Raw genomic sequence first — 19,904 nt, 5'->3', positions numbered from 1 at the left:
GCACCTACGTAAACACTTATAAAACCATGTCATATCAGTCCATTTTAACACATAAAGTATTTTGTTACAAAGAAGCTCTACCGCTGACAGATTATAAAACGGTTCTCATCATTTTAACAATAATATTGGTGTTTAATCGTATAAATTATATACAGTGTGTATATTTCACTAACACAAAAAATATTTTTGTAACTTTGTCACGTGATGGCTGAGCTGTAAAGACGTGGGGTAAGGTGTGTGGTGAAAATTTCGCTAGAACTCATATTTCTAGATGAATCTCATTATTGTGGTATTTCGCATTTGTTGACACTCTCTACGGAAATCTACTAAGTGATGATCAATTCTTATGAACATATTGAAATTCTGTAGAAATTGGAAAATTTGTTGGCGACGTACTCGGTGGTTTATCCGACGACGAGTTATTTTTAGTAACTGGTTGAACGACATCACGCGTACCTAACGTTCAGTGTTTGTGCAGGTATGTCACTCAACATATCACAGGAACAGGCGCATGTGTTTGTTAGTACGTTAGCTCAAACGGACAATAAAAGAAAGGAACGGAGTAGCCCTGAATCGCCTATTGATATTGAGTCGAAAAGGTCTTCAGTTTTCCCCACCCCACCTCCAATATACATGCAGGGGCATTCACCTTGTGTCGGGTCACCGTCAGTAGCTCTTATGTCTGATCCAGCTTTTGCACATCAGCAGATGATGTTTACTCCAGACTTTTTATCTAAGTTCGCCGAAATGTTGGCACCGTCATTAGCAACCTTGGTCTCGAGTTTATTGCTTGACTCAATGAAACCCCATATCGAACAGGCAGTCAGCCATGCTATTTCAAATAACCATACGATCAACGAGGTGGTCGATTCTAAAGTCAACGAGATCATCGCTCCGATGAAACTGGAAGTCCAACGCCAAGCCGCAGAGATCGCAGATCTTCGCAAATCCGTATTTGCTCTCCAAGTTGATCTTGATGAACAACAGCAATATACCAGGAGAGGGGCTTTGAAGTTTCATAACGTGCGGATTGATAAGCCCGTGAATGAATTTGATACTTACCAGGCAGTGATTGATATCTGTAACAAACTAGGTGTGCCTCTCACTAAAGCCGATCTATCTAGAACCCACACAATTGGTAAGATACGAAACAATAAAGTTACTATTATCGCACGCTTTGTACGTTACACCGACAGACAGGCCGTGTTCAAGGTAAAATCTGATCTGAAATCCCTCTATAAAGATGAAAAAATCTTTATCACTGAATGCCTCACTCCATATCGACAAGGTATCGTATCCGAACTTGGGAGAATGTGGAAAGACAAAATCATTGAGTCCCACTGGACAATGGATGGTCGTATTTTCGCTAAAGTGTCGAAAACCTCCCCGAAGATCCTCATTTCGTCTTACGAGTCTGTGAACGCGATCAGGACAAATTCGCGGGTTTCTATGTCGCATCTATCCTCTGAAACCAGGTACCATGCTGATACTACTGGAACTCAGTCTGTTCCATCTGCCACTTTGTCCTCTGCGTCAGCCGGAGGACGTGTCGTATCGGATTAAGTGTCTTTCAAAGTGCACATTTATGTACATTTTGATGCTGCATATTCGTTATTCTTGCCATAATGTGTCGACTCGTGTATTAAACACACTTATAATATATTAGTGAATCATATGTGTATATACTGCTATGTTCATGATTATTCCGTCATCTTTTTTTTTATTTTATTTTATTTTTTTTTTTATTTTTTTTTTATTTTTTTTTTTTTGCAAATGTAATCTTTACAGCCCTATAACATGCGACTAAATCAAAAAGTTAAATTTGTATGTATTTTCATCTGTTCTTCGATTCTTTGGCCTTTTTCAAAATGAGCTTACAATATCCGTGGGTTAACCACCTACTCTGGTAGTTGAGCCTTACATTATTCATGTACTATTGGAGACTTTTCCTCACGTTGCATTCTTGTCGACACATGTCCGCTGCATGGCCACGGACCTACGAACTGTCTATTTTTGGTGGTCAGAAGGTGGATTTGTGAACGGAATGCAGCCTTTGGCACTGTCTCGTATCGTTTAATTGTCAAATCGTTGATATTCGGTTTTTTTCATATAATTGAACGAATAAGCTTGCATTGAACCTGTTTAAACTACTTTGAATTAATAGATCAAGGTTATTTCCATTTTGTTTCCCTTGTCCCTTTACGTTCTACATTCTCTTAGCATTAGCGAAATTGATTTTGTGAGACTCGCAAATGCACGTTTACAGGTATGAACGAGTACGTGGCATGCGCACGTGTGTAGTTGAAGTTGTTGATGTTATGATAGTCTATCCGACTATATATATTGCAGAACAACGCTCGCACCTCGTCGAAGACACGATCACATTCATCTTGATTGTACGTGTGCGCACACGTACGCGTATTATTATGGGCTATTATGGCTTGTACGTTATACCGAAACAGTTTTTGGCCATACATTCACGTCATTTTTTCATTGGAATACGGGCGTATCATGTCCAATAAATACTCAGTTTCGTACTTGATAAGTCAATTAGTTCCATTTGTTTTTGATAGCCCCAGTTTAATTGGTATTTTATTGATATAGTAAATCAACTGTATGCGTTGTCTTCTAATAATCCTTCTCCCCCCCTCCCCCCCTCCCTATTACAATTTGTTATAATATAAAGTAAACTGGGTATATTTCACCACTGTCCAGTACGACCATATATATATATGTATGTATTTACGCTCAACTATATTACCCTTTACTCATTATGAATTGTTATAATACAATGTGAACTGGTTATATTGTACCGCTGTCCAGTACGACCAGATACACATGTATTTATGCTCAACTACATGACATGGATTCTAATAATCCTTTCTTTATTATAAATTGTTTCAATATAAAGTCAATTGGATATATTGCACCACTGCTCAGTACGTCCATATATACTGTGTCTCAGATGCTGCATAGGTACTATGTCTGTGGAACTTTCCTATTCTTTGTGTCTCCCTTGATGTATGTTAACCACACTGTGTCCTTAGTACATTTCAGGGGTCATGTGGTTGCATTTAGTGCCTTGATATTTAATTATAAGTAAACTGAATATACCATACCACTGTACCGTATGTTCAATTACGGTGTACATGTATATATGTAGATGAATTACAATATAATATTCACTTGTATATATTTTATAATCATAAATAAATAAGTCAGCTGAATAAATCGTACCTGTACTCTGCATATACTGTATACATGAATCTATGTTCACTACACGAAGTTGGATTCCAACTCAACTTAGCTTTATATCTATATCATCCTTTTCTATTTTATTGATCTATAAGTAAACCAAATATATCGTACCACTGTACCGCACGACCTTATATACATGTATCTATGCTTAGTCCATGTATGTGAATTTCAACTCAATATAGTTATATATTTATTTATATTATATCATATATGCATGTATCTGTGTTTATAACATGAATGAAGGATTCAAATATATGTCCATATAATTTATATATTTACCCACCACACCTTGCTTCTATCCAATCAGAGATTATCCATGTTTCACCACTCAAGAGTTCCATTTCTTCTACTTCTTGTAACCTGTCCGTGCTATGTACTCTGCCTTGTTTTTCAAATGTTTCCCTTTCGTTTCACTTTACTTCCTTTTCTCTTCTGTCTTTACGATTCAACCCACCTTACAAGATGCGCAATCATATTACCGCTGGTAGACCTCCTATTCACATTAACCGTCTTTATTTTTCAACCCCCATGACAGGTAACGATGTATGTGCATGGAGGGCTGCCATCGGATGTTTCTATTGTAAAATATCTTGCATATCAATCACCTTTGTTTTTAAGAAAAATCTTCCGAATATTTTCAAAATGTTTCTTTCCAAACTCATTTGTGTCCATTTAATATATGTTTTGCTTCTGCAGTTGTCCCACTTCATTCTTAATCCATATAATTCGTTAGCAATTATTTTACTAATAGCTGGGGATATTCATCCAAATCCAGGTCCTGACTCTGATAGCAGTTTATCTGTTAGTGCTCTGAGTATCCTAAATTTGAATATCCGCAGTCTGCGGAATAAAGTGAATTATTTGAATTCATTGGTAGACGATATTGATATTTTATGTGTTACGGAAACACATCTTGATGACTCTATTCCAAATTCTGACATCCGAATAGATGGTTTCTCTGAACCTTTTCGAAAGGATAGAAATATGTTTGGTGGCGGTGTCGCTATGTATATTACAGAATCCCTTTTCGCCAAGCGAAGACTCGACCTTGAATCTGATAACACTGAATTAATATGGTTACAGTTAAAATGCAAAAATATTCTCTATCTAATTTGCAACTTATACAGACCCCCTAGTAATGATAGTACTGACCTGTGGCAGCATCTGCGATATTCGATTGATGCTGCATTTGAAGAAACTTCATATGTAATTATCACAGGCGATTTAAATGTTGATTTTTCTGTAAATGTCAGAGGTGATTTAGGTTATATTCTGACAAATTATAATTTATTAAATGTAATTACCGAGTCTACCAGGCAGTCTGCTACGTCTTCCACACTTCTTGACCCTGTTATAGTTAGTGATTTGGTTGATGTCATTTTTTCTGATGTTGTAAATATTGAGCGAGCAGTTAGTGACCATGATGCAGCATTTGTAATAATTAAAATTCCAGTAAAAGTTAACCACTTTTATAAAAGAAAGGTGTGGCAGTACGAGCATGCTAATGTTGAGGAACTAAAGACCATATTAAGCAGTATCCCGTGGTTTGATATTTTGAACAATATGCCAAATGTTAATCAAATGTGTAGTTTTTTTACTGAAACATTTCTTGATGCTATAAGTAAATGTATTCCTTGCAGAGAAATTCTGGTCAGAGATACAGACAAACCGTGGATGAATAGCCTCCTCAGACTCTATATGAGAAAAAGAGATAGACTTAAAAAAATATTTTTTAACCATAGGACAGATCGAAATAGGAGTAATTATAAGCATATGAGAAATAAAGTGAATAACATGATAAAAAGGGCAAAAGAAATTTTCTACGATAATATCGATACAGTGATAGATAATAACAATAACAATCCCAAGATATATTGGAAACTTCTTAGAAATATACTTAAAGGACAGAAGAACACAGAGATATCCCCGTTATTGGACTGTACCACTAACGAAATGATATATGATAACGACAGTAAATGTGAACTTTTAAATAATTATTTTAGCTCTGTTTCCAACTTACCGGCAAATGAATTAGATAAAGATTTACCATTATTTGATAGTCGTACTGGCTCTGTTTTATCCGAAATAAATATTGCTCCCAGTGAAATCTTAGACATCTTAGATATATTAAATGTTAAAAAAGCGTCAGGCCCTGACGGTATAAGTCATAAAATGTTGAAGTTGGCCTCAAATGAAGTTTGTGTGCCTCTGTCTATGATATTTAATTTTTCCCTTTCGTCTGGTGTATATCCTGACGCATGGAAAATTGCTCATGTTATGCCTATTTTTAAATCTAATGACCCCAGCATTGTGTCTAATTACAGACCAATATCTCTTCTAAGCTGTATAGGTAAATTATTTGAGCGTGTAGTATATAAATACATCTATAATTTCATGATTGATAATGACTTAATCTATAAATACCAGGCAGGATTTTTATCCATGCATTCTACCTCACATCAGCTTATTGAAATCTACCACTCAATAATTACCTCCTTAGAAAAGTATGAACATTCCATTTTAATATTTTGTGATTTTTCGAAGGCTTTCGACAGGGTATGGCATAAGGGTCTCATACATAAGCTGAACAATTACGGTATATCAGGTCAACTTCTTCGATGGATAAGTAACTACTTGAGTAACAGAAAACAAGCGGTTTTTGTAAAACAATCATTATCTTCTTTTAAAACAATACTTGCTGGTGTTCCTCAAGGTTCTGTACTTGGACCCTTGTTTTTCCTGATATACATAAATGATATCTGTTGTAATCTTGCTTCTCTAACTAGGCTTTTTGCAGACGATACATCACTCTCTTACTCATCCTCGAACTTACTTCTAATCGAGAACGAAGCACAATCGGACTTAAGGAAACTAGAAATTTGGTCGAAAGATTGGTTGATGAAATTCAATCCCATTAAAACAGAGGCTCTAGTCATATCTAATCGTCAGTTACCGTATAACCCGTCCCTTACTTTTGATGACACTCCCATTCATTTTACTAATAATCACAAACACCTCGGTGTTATTATAACTAACGACTGTAAGTGGAATATCCATATAGAATATATCACAAGTAAAGTAACTAAATACATAGCAACCCTACGCAAACTTAAACTAATTCTAAAAAGAAATAACTTGGAAAAACTGTATCTCACTTATATAAGACCTTTGCTTGAGTATGCGTGTGAAGTATGGGACAACTGCGGAGTAAATAATTCTTTAAAACTTGAAAATATTCAGTTAGAAGCGGCAAGGATTGTTACAGGGCTTCCAGTTTTTACTAAAACTGAGTTTTTATACCGCGAAACCGGTTGGCTGCCACTTTCTAAGAGACGTGAAGCTCGTAAACTTTCGATGTTATATTCAATAGTCCATGGTATGGCACCAAGTTTCCTCATAGATATATTGCCTGATGATGTTGGTAATTTAACCCCTTATAACTTACGAAATGCATATCAAATAAGAGAACACTACTATCGGTTACAATTATCTCAAAGTTCATTTTTTCCCTCTACTATACATCTTTGGAATGTTTTAGACCATAACATTAGAAATTCTCCTTCCATAAATTCTTTTAAACTCAATATGATGAAATCCCTGAAAACAAATTCAAACTTTAATTTTCCTTTTGCAACATATGGACCAAGAAAACTTAATATCCTCCATTGTCGTCTAAGAAACCGAGCAAGTTCCCTAAAATATGACCTTTTTAGAGCAAATCTTACCGATTCTGCATATTGTCAGTGTGGACATCCCTGTGAGGACAGCTATCACTTCTTTATTGTTTGCCCTTTGTATGCCAATCATCGAGCACTTCTCAACACTGATTTATCGTGGTACGAAGGCGCCATTAACATTGATATTCTATGCAAAGGTGATCTTAACATTTCAATCATTAATAACATGAAAATTGCAAAAGCTGTACAGCAATTCCTGGTAAGAACGGGTAGATTCGATTGATCGACTCTCTCTCTCTTCATCTATCTTTTTCTCTCTTTCTATCTCTCTCTCTTTCACACTCTCTCTCCCCCTCTCTCTTTCGCTCTCTTACTTATTTCCTATATCATTACAAGTTGTCAAGATTTTTTTCCCCATTTTTCATCGCTTGTTTTATATATTATAATGGTATCACACGAATACTAATAGTAGGGACTAATCTCTATCTTTCTCCCTCTCTCTTACTAGTTTAATGTTCTTGGTGTTTTATGTGAATTCATACTATTTTGTTCCATGTAATCACGTGACTATTCATTTATGTATGTTTATATTTTCTATATTTCAGGAGAAGTCGCATATAAGTTGGTAAAACTTAATGACTTATCCTTTTGTCATTTTATGTCAATAAAATATGTTTAAACTAAACAATATACATGTCAGTTAAAATTAAATTTAAATGGTTACTAGTAATATAATAAATAAAGTTCCTACGAATTAAGGAACGTTTAATATTTCTGCCACGAATGAGAGAAGCAGTATTTAGTATGAGACCAATCAGGGGCGTAGGAAGCGGGGGGGGGGGGGGGAGGGGGGGGCAGGGGGGGCAAACATGTCTTTTTGCCCCCCCCCCCCCCCCCCCCATTTTCGCCGACTGAAATTTTCTAAAAATGCTTATTTGAAAGAAAAAAGGGTCCTCCTACACATTTTTCGTACTTCATTCTAGAAAATTTTCCGCTGCGCGGCGCATTTCCTAAAACGTTCAAGCACATAATGTCAAACCTTAAATAGTGAAAATTCAATACACACAAACTAGACTAAAAATGTCCATCAAGGGATTCTATGTGCTATTTAAAAAAATGTCTCTTAAAAGATCAATTTGTTTATATGTCTTAGCGAGACAATTAATTCATTTTTTTATGTTACACAACAATGTGCCGATGGTGTGAAGCCGGTATATCCAGATCGAGTAGGGTTGCATAATGTTATGACGACACAATTATCATTTCTAAATGCAGGTAGCTTAAACTTTAAAGGCCCATTACCTTTCCGGAGCAAAATATAAAAGTTTCTTAAAAAACATTAATAACATCAGAAAAATGCGTACCGATGACCTAAAATAAGGTTACGACACCAAACATATGCAAGATTTCCTGCGTAATATATGAAAACAGTGGAGAGTCAATTCGCTGTTTTGCCGTCTGGCGCAGTGATAGTCAACTACCGCCCGGTATTTAGGACGACGGCGGGAAACATAATACGACCCGCGTTATGAAAATAAACATTTTATTTATTTTAATCAAACCGTTCAGAAGGTGATGATAAATGTAGTATTAACGGAAAGTTAATAATTTTTGTGACACTACAAAATTATCGATCTTGTTTTACATTCCAATTTTAAAAATTTAAAGCCGTTTCGGAAAGGTAGTGGGCCTTTAAATCGAAAAATTACCATGTTAAGAACGCTTTATAATCATTAAACTTTATCGTAAAACTCATCTCAGCCATTCTAAATCGTAATTTTTTCCCCGGGGGAGACCCCCGGACCCCACTAACACCAAATTCTCGCGCCTTTGGGCGCTCGCAAATTCATCAAAATGCATCGTAAAAATCATCTAAGCCATTCTAAATCGTAATTTTTTTCCCGGGGGAGACCCCCGGACCCCCTTAACACCAAATTCTCACGCCTTTGGGCGCTCGCAAATTCATCGAAATGCATCGTAAAACTCATCTCAGCCATTCTTAATCGTAATTTTTTCCCGGGGGAGACCCCCGGACCCCCCTAACACCAAATTCTCACGCCTTTGGGCGCTCGCAAATTCATCAAAATGCATCGTAAAACTCATCTCAGCCATTCTAAATCGTAATTTTTTTCCCGGGGGAGACCCCCGGACCCCCCTAACACCAAATTCTCACGCCTTTGGGCGCTCGCAAATTCATCAAAATGCATCGTAAAAATCATCTAAGCCATTCTAAATCGTAATTTTTTCCCGGGGGAGACCCCCGGACCCCCCCCCCCCCAAACACCAAAATCTCGCGCTGTCGGGCGATCGCAAAATCATCAAAATACATAAAACTAATCCCGGGGGTCACCGTGCAGACCCTAATAAAACACCAAAAATCTTGCGCCTTCGACGCTCACATGCTAATTCGGCCAATTTGCGTATTCGTTAATTTCTTTTAGCGACCCCACTGTCTATAAATGTGTACAAGGATTAAATTTAGTGATATATGAAAAATGAACATAAAGCATATATTATATGGTTGGGAGTTGAATTAATCAGTCCTCATGTAGTGTGGCGGGGGGGGGGGGGGTTTACAAAATATTGAGGACTTTTGCCCCCCCCCATGACGTTTCATCTTCCTACACTGCAATTGTTTAAATTTGCATAAGAAATTTTTCTAAACACTTTATCAATTTACATATTTTACTAGCCAAGGTTTAAAAACAAAAGATGTGATGTAACAATGATATCCATAGAGGAGAAGATAGCTCTGAAAATGTGGCATTTCTACTTAAAATAATAAAAAAAACACTCAAAAAAACTTGGTGCAAAAATTAATTTATGATATCAGAAATACAGCAAACTAATTTTCTTAGCTGCAACTAGATATCGTTTTTTGTTTTTTGTTTGTTTGTTTGTTTGGGGTTTTTTTAAATAAAAAATAACTGCCATGAAATAAAAGTGAACAGCTTTTACCTTAGAATCAAAATTTGAAGTAGATATTTGTGGAAACAAATTTTCGCAAAATGACTAGTTAAAAAGTTGCAAATTAAATAGTTTGAGCAGAAGAGTTGCTGTTACTTATAATAAAAAATGTGCTTGAATTTTAATACACTAAATATAACAGGTAATTCTATAATTTCAACAAAGCAATATAATCAACAATATAATCAAAGCAATATAATCAAAGCAATATAATCAAAGCAATATAATCAAGCAATCTTGGCACTTGGGAATAAGTTGATCTCAATAAATCTTATATGTGAAGATACATAGAGGTGTATGCATACCTACCCTCGTTAGTGTCAGCAATAAACCTCTAATAGATGTAATTATAATTATTCCAATTAGTACAAAAGATATCTGCTGCGCCCAGAATGTTACCTGTAACAAAGACATCAGTACATTCAGACATAGTTACAGTAATATAATTCTATGATAATGAAATTTTAGCTACAGTATTATAATTATACTAATGAAATCTTACTTTGAAATTACATCAGTGACTATTAGAAAGGATGCATCAAAAGTGTCTTAACAGCGATCATTTTCAGTAATTAATTAGTATATTTAATTAGGTATAGAGAAATTAGCATCAATTTTAGGAGATACACCAGCACATCATACTGCTTTGTAAGTCAAATATAATTTGGTTTGGTTTGTTTAGTTTTACGTCCTATTAACAGCCCATACAGGTATCACAGTATAGGTACTTACATCAAATTGTATACCAAAGAAATTAACAGCTATTTCAATCCCTCTGGTGATGGGATCCACTCTGCCGACTCTGTCGAAAATGATGTTGACTGTCGACTGGAAATCAAACAGAACACTGAATTCAGTGTTAAAACGTCATTCTGTAATCCTGTGAGCTTTTCCAACAAATCTTGTAAGACTTGCCAATTTTCACAGGTGTCAATATAACTGACTCTTCAGAACATATAATTTATCATTTAAGGACATATTTCTCTTATATGTCTCTATTACCAACGGGGTGTATATTACAGTATTCCCTCTATGCACATTGAAGAGTTACCTCCCTTGCAAGAAGGTATCAATTATGACATCAGCAAAACTTGTTTCGTTTTTTGTGTGGAAAATATAATGTTTTGCTCGCAACCACATGATGTCACAATCAATACCTAACTGCATGGGCAGATAAAAAGACAGAGTATGCAATATGAACAAGATGTACAACTTGTATATGCTGATAAACTTTCAGATGTTTTTGAATTCTTGAAATTTTTGAATCTATTATTGATTTCTTCTTTGGATCTATGTATCATACATAAATACTTACAATGAAGATTTTCCACACACAGTATATTGAGAAAAAGTATCCAAGAAAATTGAAATATTTTCCTTTAAATGTCTTTGAATAAGCAATTCTCTCCTAAAACAACAGAAACAGAAGAACATTTCTTATTTGATGCATTGAAGGGCATTTGAACAGAAAACAGAACAGGATGTACATAACTATCTTGTAAAAATATAGTTCAATGAAAGAATATTAAAGATGCTGAACCGCTGACGAATGGTATTTTTTTTTCTGTCAAAAACATGAGCAGACGATTTAGTATTTTTCTTCAGTTACAAAAGTTACTTAGTTTACACCATTACCACCGTTGGAGCTTCTTATTTTACTTCAAGTTAAAAATATCAAAAATAATTAATTGCATCCCAAAAAAATTCTGTAGCATTATATCCTATATGGAATGATGTACAGATTACACATGCACCAAAGGCAAAATGAATTATTTTAAATATTTTTTGTGTTAATTAGACATATATATACACGATTAAACACCAATTATTGCTCAAATGATGAATATCATTTAAGCTCTGTCGGCGGTGGAGCATCTTTAATGTTTGATTACTCATTTTACTACTGCAATAGTATGTGATTATTTTATACAACATTGTTTTTTTTTTGTTAAATGTCCCTATTACAAAAATCACTAACCTATTATATATATACTTAGTACATGGCAACTGAACTCCACATTGGTTCAAACTCATGACCCAGAGGCAGAGAACTTGTGATGATATGATTTTGAACAACTCAATATTCTAGTAACATAACATTCCAATGCTTTAATAATGGAACATTAAGACAAGGTTTAACTATAAAGGATTTTGAAATTACCTGAGTTACAAAGAGTAAGGATCAACGGTTACATGTACATATTCAGTATACATGTTTTACACATTAGAAAGATATTAAATTGTTACCTGTGCGTAGTGAAGATCCACACTCTCCAGGAATAACTGTCTGCTAAGTTCTTCTAAAGCAGCTGTGTCTTGTTTTAACAATCCAATGTCTGACTCGTCAAGGGAGATAATTCATAATAAATTTTCTCTATTAACAACAGAATATTCTTCAGAACTAAAGGAAATTCTCCTACTTTTTCTTCCAATGGCTTCTCTTAGATGTTGATTTGATATATTTTCCTTTTATGACAATTACAATGTATTGATAACTAATAACAATTACATCTATGTAATATGTAGCTTGTCATAAAAAATTAAAGTAAACAGTCGGGCAAGGATGGCTAAAGTCGGTAAAAATGGTGTAAATGTATCCAGTATAATTTCTTATGAAATAGAAAAATAAAATCTCTCGCCAAAATCTGTCTGCGTACGAAGAAATTAATTTAAAGTATAGGAATCCTAAAACGTCCTCCCAGCTGACTATGTCCGTGGTTACATTTACACGCAGCCTCGCTTTCAATGCTTTCAAATTTCCTTTACTTCAATGGTCAGAACTGGGAAACGTAAGCAGAACTTGGCCGTCGTATTAATATGTGAGAACTTTTGGAAGGCCAATAAACGCATTTAGACTGGTTTTCTTTGCCCGACTATTCACTTTAATAACAATCTATCTCAACAGTCTGAAGAGTCCATACATTAGAAAAGGGAGATAACCACTCCAGGTTCTGCTCATTTTAATGAGTCCCCAACTACTGTTTGAGTAAAGCATTGTATTATACAAAGGATACTCTCCGAGGATCCAGAAGCGGCAGACGTGACTGTTTTCAGCATGCCCCAAAGACCGCCCTGACTCTTGTTAACAGTGGCCTGGCGTAGACTCTCCTCCTTCGCCTTCGCTATCCTACAACAAGGAATTTATTTATGGTTTCATGTCAAACTGGTAAAGACCATCCTGGATACTCCAGGGGTTACTATCACTGTAGTTATGTGGATATAACAACAGTGATAGTAACCCCTGTCCCCTGGGGTATTGAGAATGGGTAAAGGTTAGTTACAATATGTATACTGCATGGTTTACACATTATCAGTATCCTCAGCACAAGTCTAAACATATACGTGTATCGGTTTACTAAAATGAACTATTGAACTTGACATGTAGCCTCAGTAAATATTTCAACAATATAACTTATTCAACATGAGAGAGCTTCTCTATAGCTTATGTGGTTGTTAGTCAACATCTGAGAGTCAATATCTTGACTTGCAGTAATTTGAATTTGATATACCAGGTTATATTCACAAGCCAAATAATATAGTTTCTGTGCAGTTAATAAATGTTGAACTATAGAAATTCAAGTTTTTTTTCATACAATAGTTCATTAAGAAAGACTTTAAAATGAACTGATATCTGTATGATACCATATATATAAGCCAATTAAAGATGCTCAACCGCTGACAAATGATATTTTTTCACTATCAAAAACACGAGCAGACGATTTAGTATTTTTCTTCAGTTACAAAAGTTACTTACTTTACACCATTGAAAAGTTTGAGCTTCTAATTTTACTTTAAGTTAAAGTTACAAAATATAATTATTTGCATCCCGAAAAAATTCCGTGGCACTATATCCTATATGGAATTAAGTACTGATTGCGCATGCACTAAGGGCAATATAAATTATTTTATATTATTTTTTGTGTTAATTAGACATATATATATACACGATTAAACACCAATTATTGTTCAAGTGATTAATGTCATTTATGCTCTGTCGGCGGTGGAGCATCTTTAAAGCCATAAAATGACCATAACAAACTTCAGCTGCACGGGGTATTTCAGTAAGAAGATACCAAGGTATTTGATAACGATATATGCGCTAACATACCTTTTCTTTTTCAGAAGTATCATATCCATGGTTTGAATCAGTCTTTTTTCTATAGAATGGATATCAGCATCAGTCACATTTCTGTAACACAAAGTTCAATTAAATTATTCCAATAATATATATAACACAACACCCCTGTACTCTTAATAGATTAGGCATTGTTATAGTACAAAAATTTCAGAGTTTTAGACAAAATAGAGGACAATAGGAGTCAAGTGGCGACAATGACCCGATATCATTATGACCTTCCAATTAATATATCACAAGTTCACGATGTGGATGGAGTGGTATTTTGAGTAATTTGTTGCCTGATAATAGACAACTCTATGACTCTCATTACAAATTGATTAGAAGTGTAGCATTAACAGTATAAAACTAATCAATAATTTTTGAGACTCCGTCAATAAATGATCAAACTCATTTACATTATTTTGCTAAAATTAAAAAGCTGTTTCAGTTTATGTATATACCTATAAGTGAATTGAATGAATTACACCTACCTGATAAAGAGGAACATAGATGTATAGGGATAATTGACGGCACCAAACCCTGACAGTAGCGCCATCACAGTGACACCGATAACACCTACGCGGCCGATACACTGCTCTACGCCGATACACTGCTCTATAGAGAATATACCTGTACAACAGAAAGTGTTATATAGACATTCATCACACCGACTCGGCCGATACACTGCTCTATAGAGAATATACCTGTACAACAGAAAGTGTTATATAGACATTCATCACACCGACTCGGCCGATACACTGCTCTATAGAGAATATACCTGTACAACAGAAAACTGTCATATAGACATTCATCACACCGACCCGGCCAATACACTGCTCTATAGAGAATATACCTGTACAACAGAAAGTGTCATATAGACATTTCACACTGACTCGGCCGATACACTGCTCTATAGAGAATATACCTGTACAACAGAAAGTGTTATATAGACATTCATCACACCGACTCGGCCGATACACTGCTCTATAGAGAATATACCTGTACAACAGAAAGTGTTATATAGACATTCATCACACCGACTCGGCCGATACACTGCTCTATAGAGAATATACCTGTACAACAGAAAGTGTCATATAGACATTCATCACACCGACTCGGCCGATACACTGCTCTATAGAGAATATACCTGTACAACAGAAAGTGTTATATAGACATTCATCACACCGACTCGGCCGATACACTGCTGTATAGAGAATATACCTGTACAACAGAAAGTGTCATATAGACATTGATCACACCGACTCGGCCATACACTGCTCTATAGAGAATATACCTGTATAACAGAAAGTGTCATATACAGACATTTCATCACACCGAACAAGCCGATACACTGCTCTATAGAGAATATACCTGTACAACAAAAAGTGTTATATAGACATTCATCACACCGACTCGGCCGATACACTGCTCAATAGAGAATATACCTGTACAACAAAAAGTGTAATATAGACATTCATCACAATGACTCGGCCGCTACACTGCTCAAAAAGAGAATATACTTGTACAACAGAAAGTGTTATATAGACATTCATCACACCGACTCGGCCGATACACTGCTCTATAGAGAATATACCTGTACAACAGAAAGTGTTATATAGACATTCATCACACCGACTCGGCCGATACACTGCTCTATAGAGAATATACCTGTACAACAGAAAGTGTTATATAGACATTCATCACACCGACTCGGCCGATACACTGCTCTATAGAGAATATACCTGTACAACAGAAAGTGTTATATAGACATTCATCACACCGACTCGGCCGATACACTGCTCTATAGAGAATATACCTGTACAACAGAAAGTGTCATATAGACATTAAGTGTCATACATGTATAGACATTCATCAAACAGACATGGCGAATAAACTTTATGTGACATAAACAGTGCTTTTAAGGTAAATATCCTGAAAACTGTCAAGACAGCAACATCAGACCTGCTGGCATATAAATGGTTATATAAAATTATCAGTTTTTGAATATTTACCATGTTTAGGACTAAGAATTGGAAAAGGGTCTCCAATCTTCCAGAAAAAGTAGAGAAAGGCTAGCCAGGCAGCTATAGTCAGCATTCCGATGACATGTCTCTTCTGGGGCACTGTAGATAAAAAGGAAAAGACATATGAAACAGATCAATCTAATTAAAATAAAATTAGATTTAGTAATTTCACTCTACTATGTACAATATCTCTACGTTATGCTCCAATACAAGATTGTAACAGTATCAAAGAGTATCAAAGTGGAGCGGAATTACAAGTCAAATTTTCATTAGATTGGAAACAGACTAGGTCAAAATTATACTAAATTAGAGTCCCTTTTTAGGTAAGGTTTCTCATGCCACTTGGGTCGCCAGAAGCCACCACAGCAGTTTAGAGGAGTACCAGCCCAATATTGATTGGACAAGGATGAACCTATAACCCACTCCCTTGTCAGAAATATTATATTTTGACTTTGAATGTGAATAGTAGAGCTCAAGAGCATTTTGTGCCGACAGCAGTGTTCTATGGATTACAAGGTACATGAAGGGCTACTGGAAACTTTGAGATGGAGGGGCTTATTAGTGAACATGCAGGTAAAACATACATGTAAAATGTAGGTAACTTACCTAGTCTAAGATTACCAATGATAAAGTAAGCAATGTAAAATGGTAAAACAGCGATTAGCACAAACAGGATGGCATACAGTCCAAGCTTCCAATGGAAATATCGGGAACTGAAACAGAACATATCCCATCAAAGTCACATTCAATCGAATCAAAATACAGATTACCCTACCTGAATAAGAACCAGCAATAATAATGACATCATTTCCAACTCCCATTTGTTTTCTATGCTATATTGACCAATAGGACTTTTATATGTTAGCAAACTTTATTAGAACTTATTGCGTAGGACCCAGAAGATCTATAATAACATATGTAATCAGACAAAAAGGCTCTTATGAAAACACAAAAAACAAGATGCTGTTTGAAAGGTTAATCAAACAGAATGATATTGGCAGTCAGACATATAAGAAATAAATCTATGATTTTGATTTAGTGGTTTATTCCATTAGTCGTGAAGATTAACTTATATTTAATTTAAACCATTAGTAGATACTAATAATTTTCACATAAAGTGTAATTAACAAACCAAAACATGGCACCTACAAATATATATTTTTTTACCTTGAATCCATGAATCCAAGAATCTCAAATATGATGAGCTCGAACATGGTACAGGAGAGCGAGAACGTGACAGAAAACACCAGTAAAACGATGGAGTGATGGACCTGTACATACATCAGGTGTCATAAATAAACAAATACATGAATGAAGAAACATAAAGTGGAAAGACAATTTAATGAAAATCATGAATTAGTTGGATTAAAGTTTAACCATAACCCTATGTTTACTGGCGTGTTGCTAACCCTTCATGTTTACATTAGGGTCACCATATTTTGCAATTCAAACTCCCGCTTGAAGTGAAAAACGTATGGCACATATGTGCCACAACTGGTCGAAAATTTAAACCTATACTTTTAAAACTTTCATTTTAATCATTATCAACAGCACCGTCTATAATCACGACTGTCGTGTATGGATCTTTTTATTTATGGTCACCTTACATGGTTAATTTCGTCGACTGAAAAAAATATTGACTCCACAAGCACAGCTTCTAGAAAAGAGGAAAATAGAGGGGGGGGGGTGGGGTTTCTTATTTTCAGATCATAGACATCCCCCAAATTCTGGAAATTTGCAAAAATGTGGTGGGGGGTCTTATTTGTGGGAGGGGTCTTATTTGCGGTGAAATACGGTACTATAACTGCAAGTATATATCCTGAATTTTATTTTTTAAATAAAAACTTTTACTGCTAGAAATAAATTGTGACAAATCATATTTTCCCCCTTTTTGATGCAATATACATAATATAAATAGATATGCATGGCATGTACTTACTTCATAGTCTCTGAATAACTTTTTGATGAAGAAAACCCAACCACCTCCAAAAAACAGTATCTGTAACAAGAAAAAAAATAAAATGAAGTAGATGATCTAAGACCTTATAAGCACATGGTATTTATAGGCTTTCCAAATGTTGATTTTTGATAATACAGTATATAATGTTTGATGTGACTAGATCTGCTGCATGATTAATGTGCATAATATTTTAAAGGTCTGAATTAAGACCCATAAAATTTCGAACTCAGGCAATGTTACTGTCCATCCATTCTGTTCCAACCTGGATACCTGTACATGGTCCAATGATTACATCTTAACATCAGCTGTAACCCAGTTAAGCCTTAAAGGTGTGTCAGTTAGTTAATCAAGCACCTATTAAAATGAAGCAGCTGTATATAATGGTCATCTCTCTAATCAACTCAGAGGGTGTCCATTCGATCATAGGTATAATGTGTATGTCCTTAAGCCATGTAGCTGGTCATGCATGGACATTCCTCTAACAAACCTTGAGGTATGTGGTAATATGGTGGTGAGGAGGTGTGTATAAAATGTTGAGAGTGGGATGTAACATAAACTATCATCATATCTTTATTAGAGCACAGCTCTCTGCGTGGCCGAATGCGGCGTAGAGCGAAGCTCTACTAACCATAACATGTGTGTGAGCATATAGATTCCAATGCATTCCAGTACCCCTTGGACTTTGAAATCTTGTCCCGCGGGAAAAGTCTCGCGCCTCCATGCAGGCAGCCATGTTTTAATTCTCGTTATCAACACGACAAGATTTGAAATTTTCTCTATAGACAAAACAAGTGCCATCAGGATACACTTTGAAATTACTGTAAGTAGTTTTAGATAACTACACAAAGACAAGAACGATACAATAAATGTACTGGTCAAAATGGTATACTGTCTGTGTGTTGTCAAGCGCACGGCACCTCTAACTGTGATGTCAGTAAGCTTGGTGCCAAAGATGACGGCACATATTCCCGCATATTTTTGATACATGGCATGTTGCCAAGTTTTCCGCCTTTGAGTGATGACAGTGGAATATTTCTTTCTGACCTGTAGTGTATATGACGACTATCGATATATATTGCTAGACACAAAACATCCATCAATAGTGTTGAAGAATAGCATTTAATAAAAATCAATGATCGGAATGCAAGTTTAAACAGTTTTAATGTCGTTCTGAGGTTATTATCGTAAATATATTCACATTTTTACTGCGCTCTTCTGAGGCTTTGCCTTAAATTCATATTATTGACAACGCATGTGTATCTTTTTAATATATTGACAATTTACATGCATAGCTTAGTGACATCATGCAGATTAAAATATGTTGTCCATAAATAAATTGCCATAATTATTTAAATTAATTGTAATTAACTTCTCTTCAAATGTGTCTAAAACTATACAGTACAGTAGACCTTTGGAATCAATCAACCAAGCAACAACATCAACCAAGCAACAACTGCAGCTTAAGTGTGACAGCTTACACTTCCTACCTGTGAAAAGACTATCAGCAAAGAGTCGACGAGGAAAGACATAATTATCTAGTGCGGTGTTGGCGCTGATGGTAAATACAATCACAATCAATCACTATGTCTTCCTCTTATCCCTCATTCTCATGAACGTCAACATCTACACGTGTGGAAACTTCACTTGGTCTTTCGGATACTCATTCCACAGATTTATTCATAGTAATCGCGCGCTGAAAACAGAGATGTTTCAAATGGACTGTGGATGTATCAGTACTTCTGATTGGCTTTTATTTCTTTCTTGATTTAGGAACAACTCTAATATTCTCGTTTGATTAAAGTCACAGGATAATAATTTAATGGCACAGAGAAATTAAGAAAATAATTACTATGAATGCAATATCGTTTTTCACATGGAAGAAAAGACTTTTTAGAACGACT

General features: G+C 35.4%; 1 protein-coding gene across 4 annotated transcripts in view; it reads right to left on the bottom strand.

The window, feature by feature from the left end:
• Positions 1–19,680, bottom strand: part of LOC138317474 (Golgi pH regulator A-like) — a 22,569-nt gene extending 2,889 nt beyond the window's left edge. The window contains exons 1-13 of one of the 4 annotated variants that reach the window (XM_069259160.1): positions 19,491–19,680; positions 17,983–18,042; positions 17,211–17,314; positions 16,650–16,756; positions 16,032–16,142; positions 15,800–15,835; positions 14,511–14,595; positions 14,011–14,091; positions 12,917–13,029; positions 12,150–12,238; positions 11,218–11,310; positions 10,635–10,730; positions 10,212–10,301 (exon numbers count right to left, since the gene is read on the bottom strand). In XM_069259160.1, coding sequence (XP_069115261.1) covers positions 10,212–10,301; positions 10,635–10,730; positions 11,218–11,310; positions 12,150–12,238; positions 12,917–13,029; positions 14,011–14,091; positions 14,511–14,595; positions 15,800–15,835; positions 16,032–16,142; positions 16,650–16,756; positions 17,211–17,314; positions 17,983–18,042; positions 19,491–19,532 — 1,107 coding nt within the window. In that variant the 5' untranslated portion in view covers positions 19,533–19,680. Of the gene's footprint in view, positions 1–10,211; positions 10,302–10,634; positions 10,731–11,217; positions 11,311–12,149; positions 12,239–12,916; positions 13,030–14,010; positions 14,092–14,510; positions 14,620–14,761; positions 14,798–15,301; positions 15,314–15,577; positions 15,614–15,799; positions 15,836–16,031; positions 16,143–16,649; positions 16,757–17,210; positions 17,315–17,982; positions 18,043–19,490 lie in introns of all 4 variants that reach the window. The other 3 variants (XM_069259157.1, XM_069259159.1, XM_069259158.1) reach the window with 3 other exon arrangements.
• Positions 19,681–19,904: the final 224 nt, after the last annotated feature.

Source organism: Argopecten irradians, chromosome 3 (genome assembly GCF_041381155.1).
Source record: "Argopecten irradians isolate NY chromosome 3, Ai_NY, whole genome shotgun sequence".
In the NCBI taxonomy this organism is placed as follows: domain Eukaryota; kingdom Metazoa; phylum Mollusca; class Bivalvia; order Pectinida; family Pectinidae; genus Argopecten; species Argopecten irradians.
The sequence above is the reverse complement of the archived record's forward strand: the minus strand, read 5'-3'. Positions and strand labels throughout refer to the sequence as shown.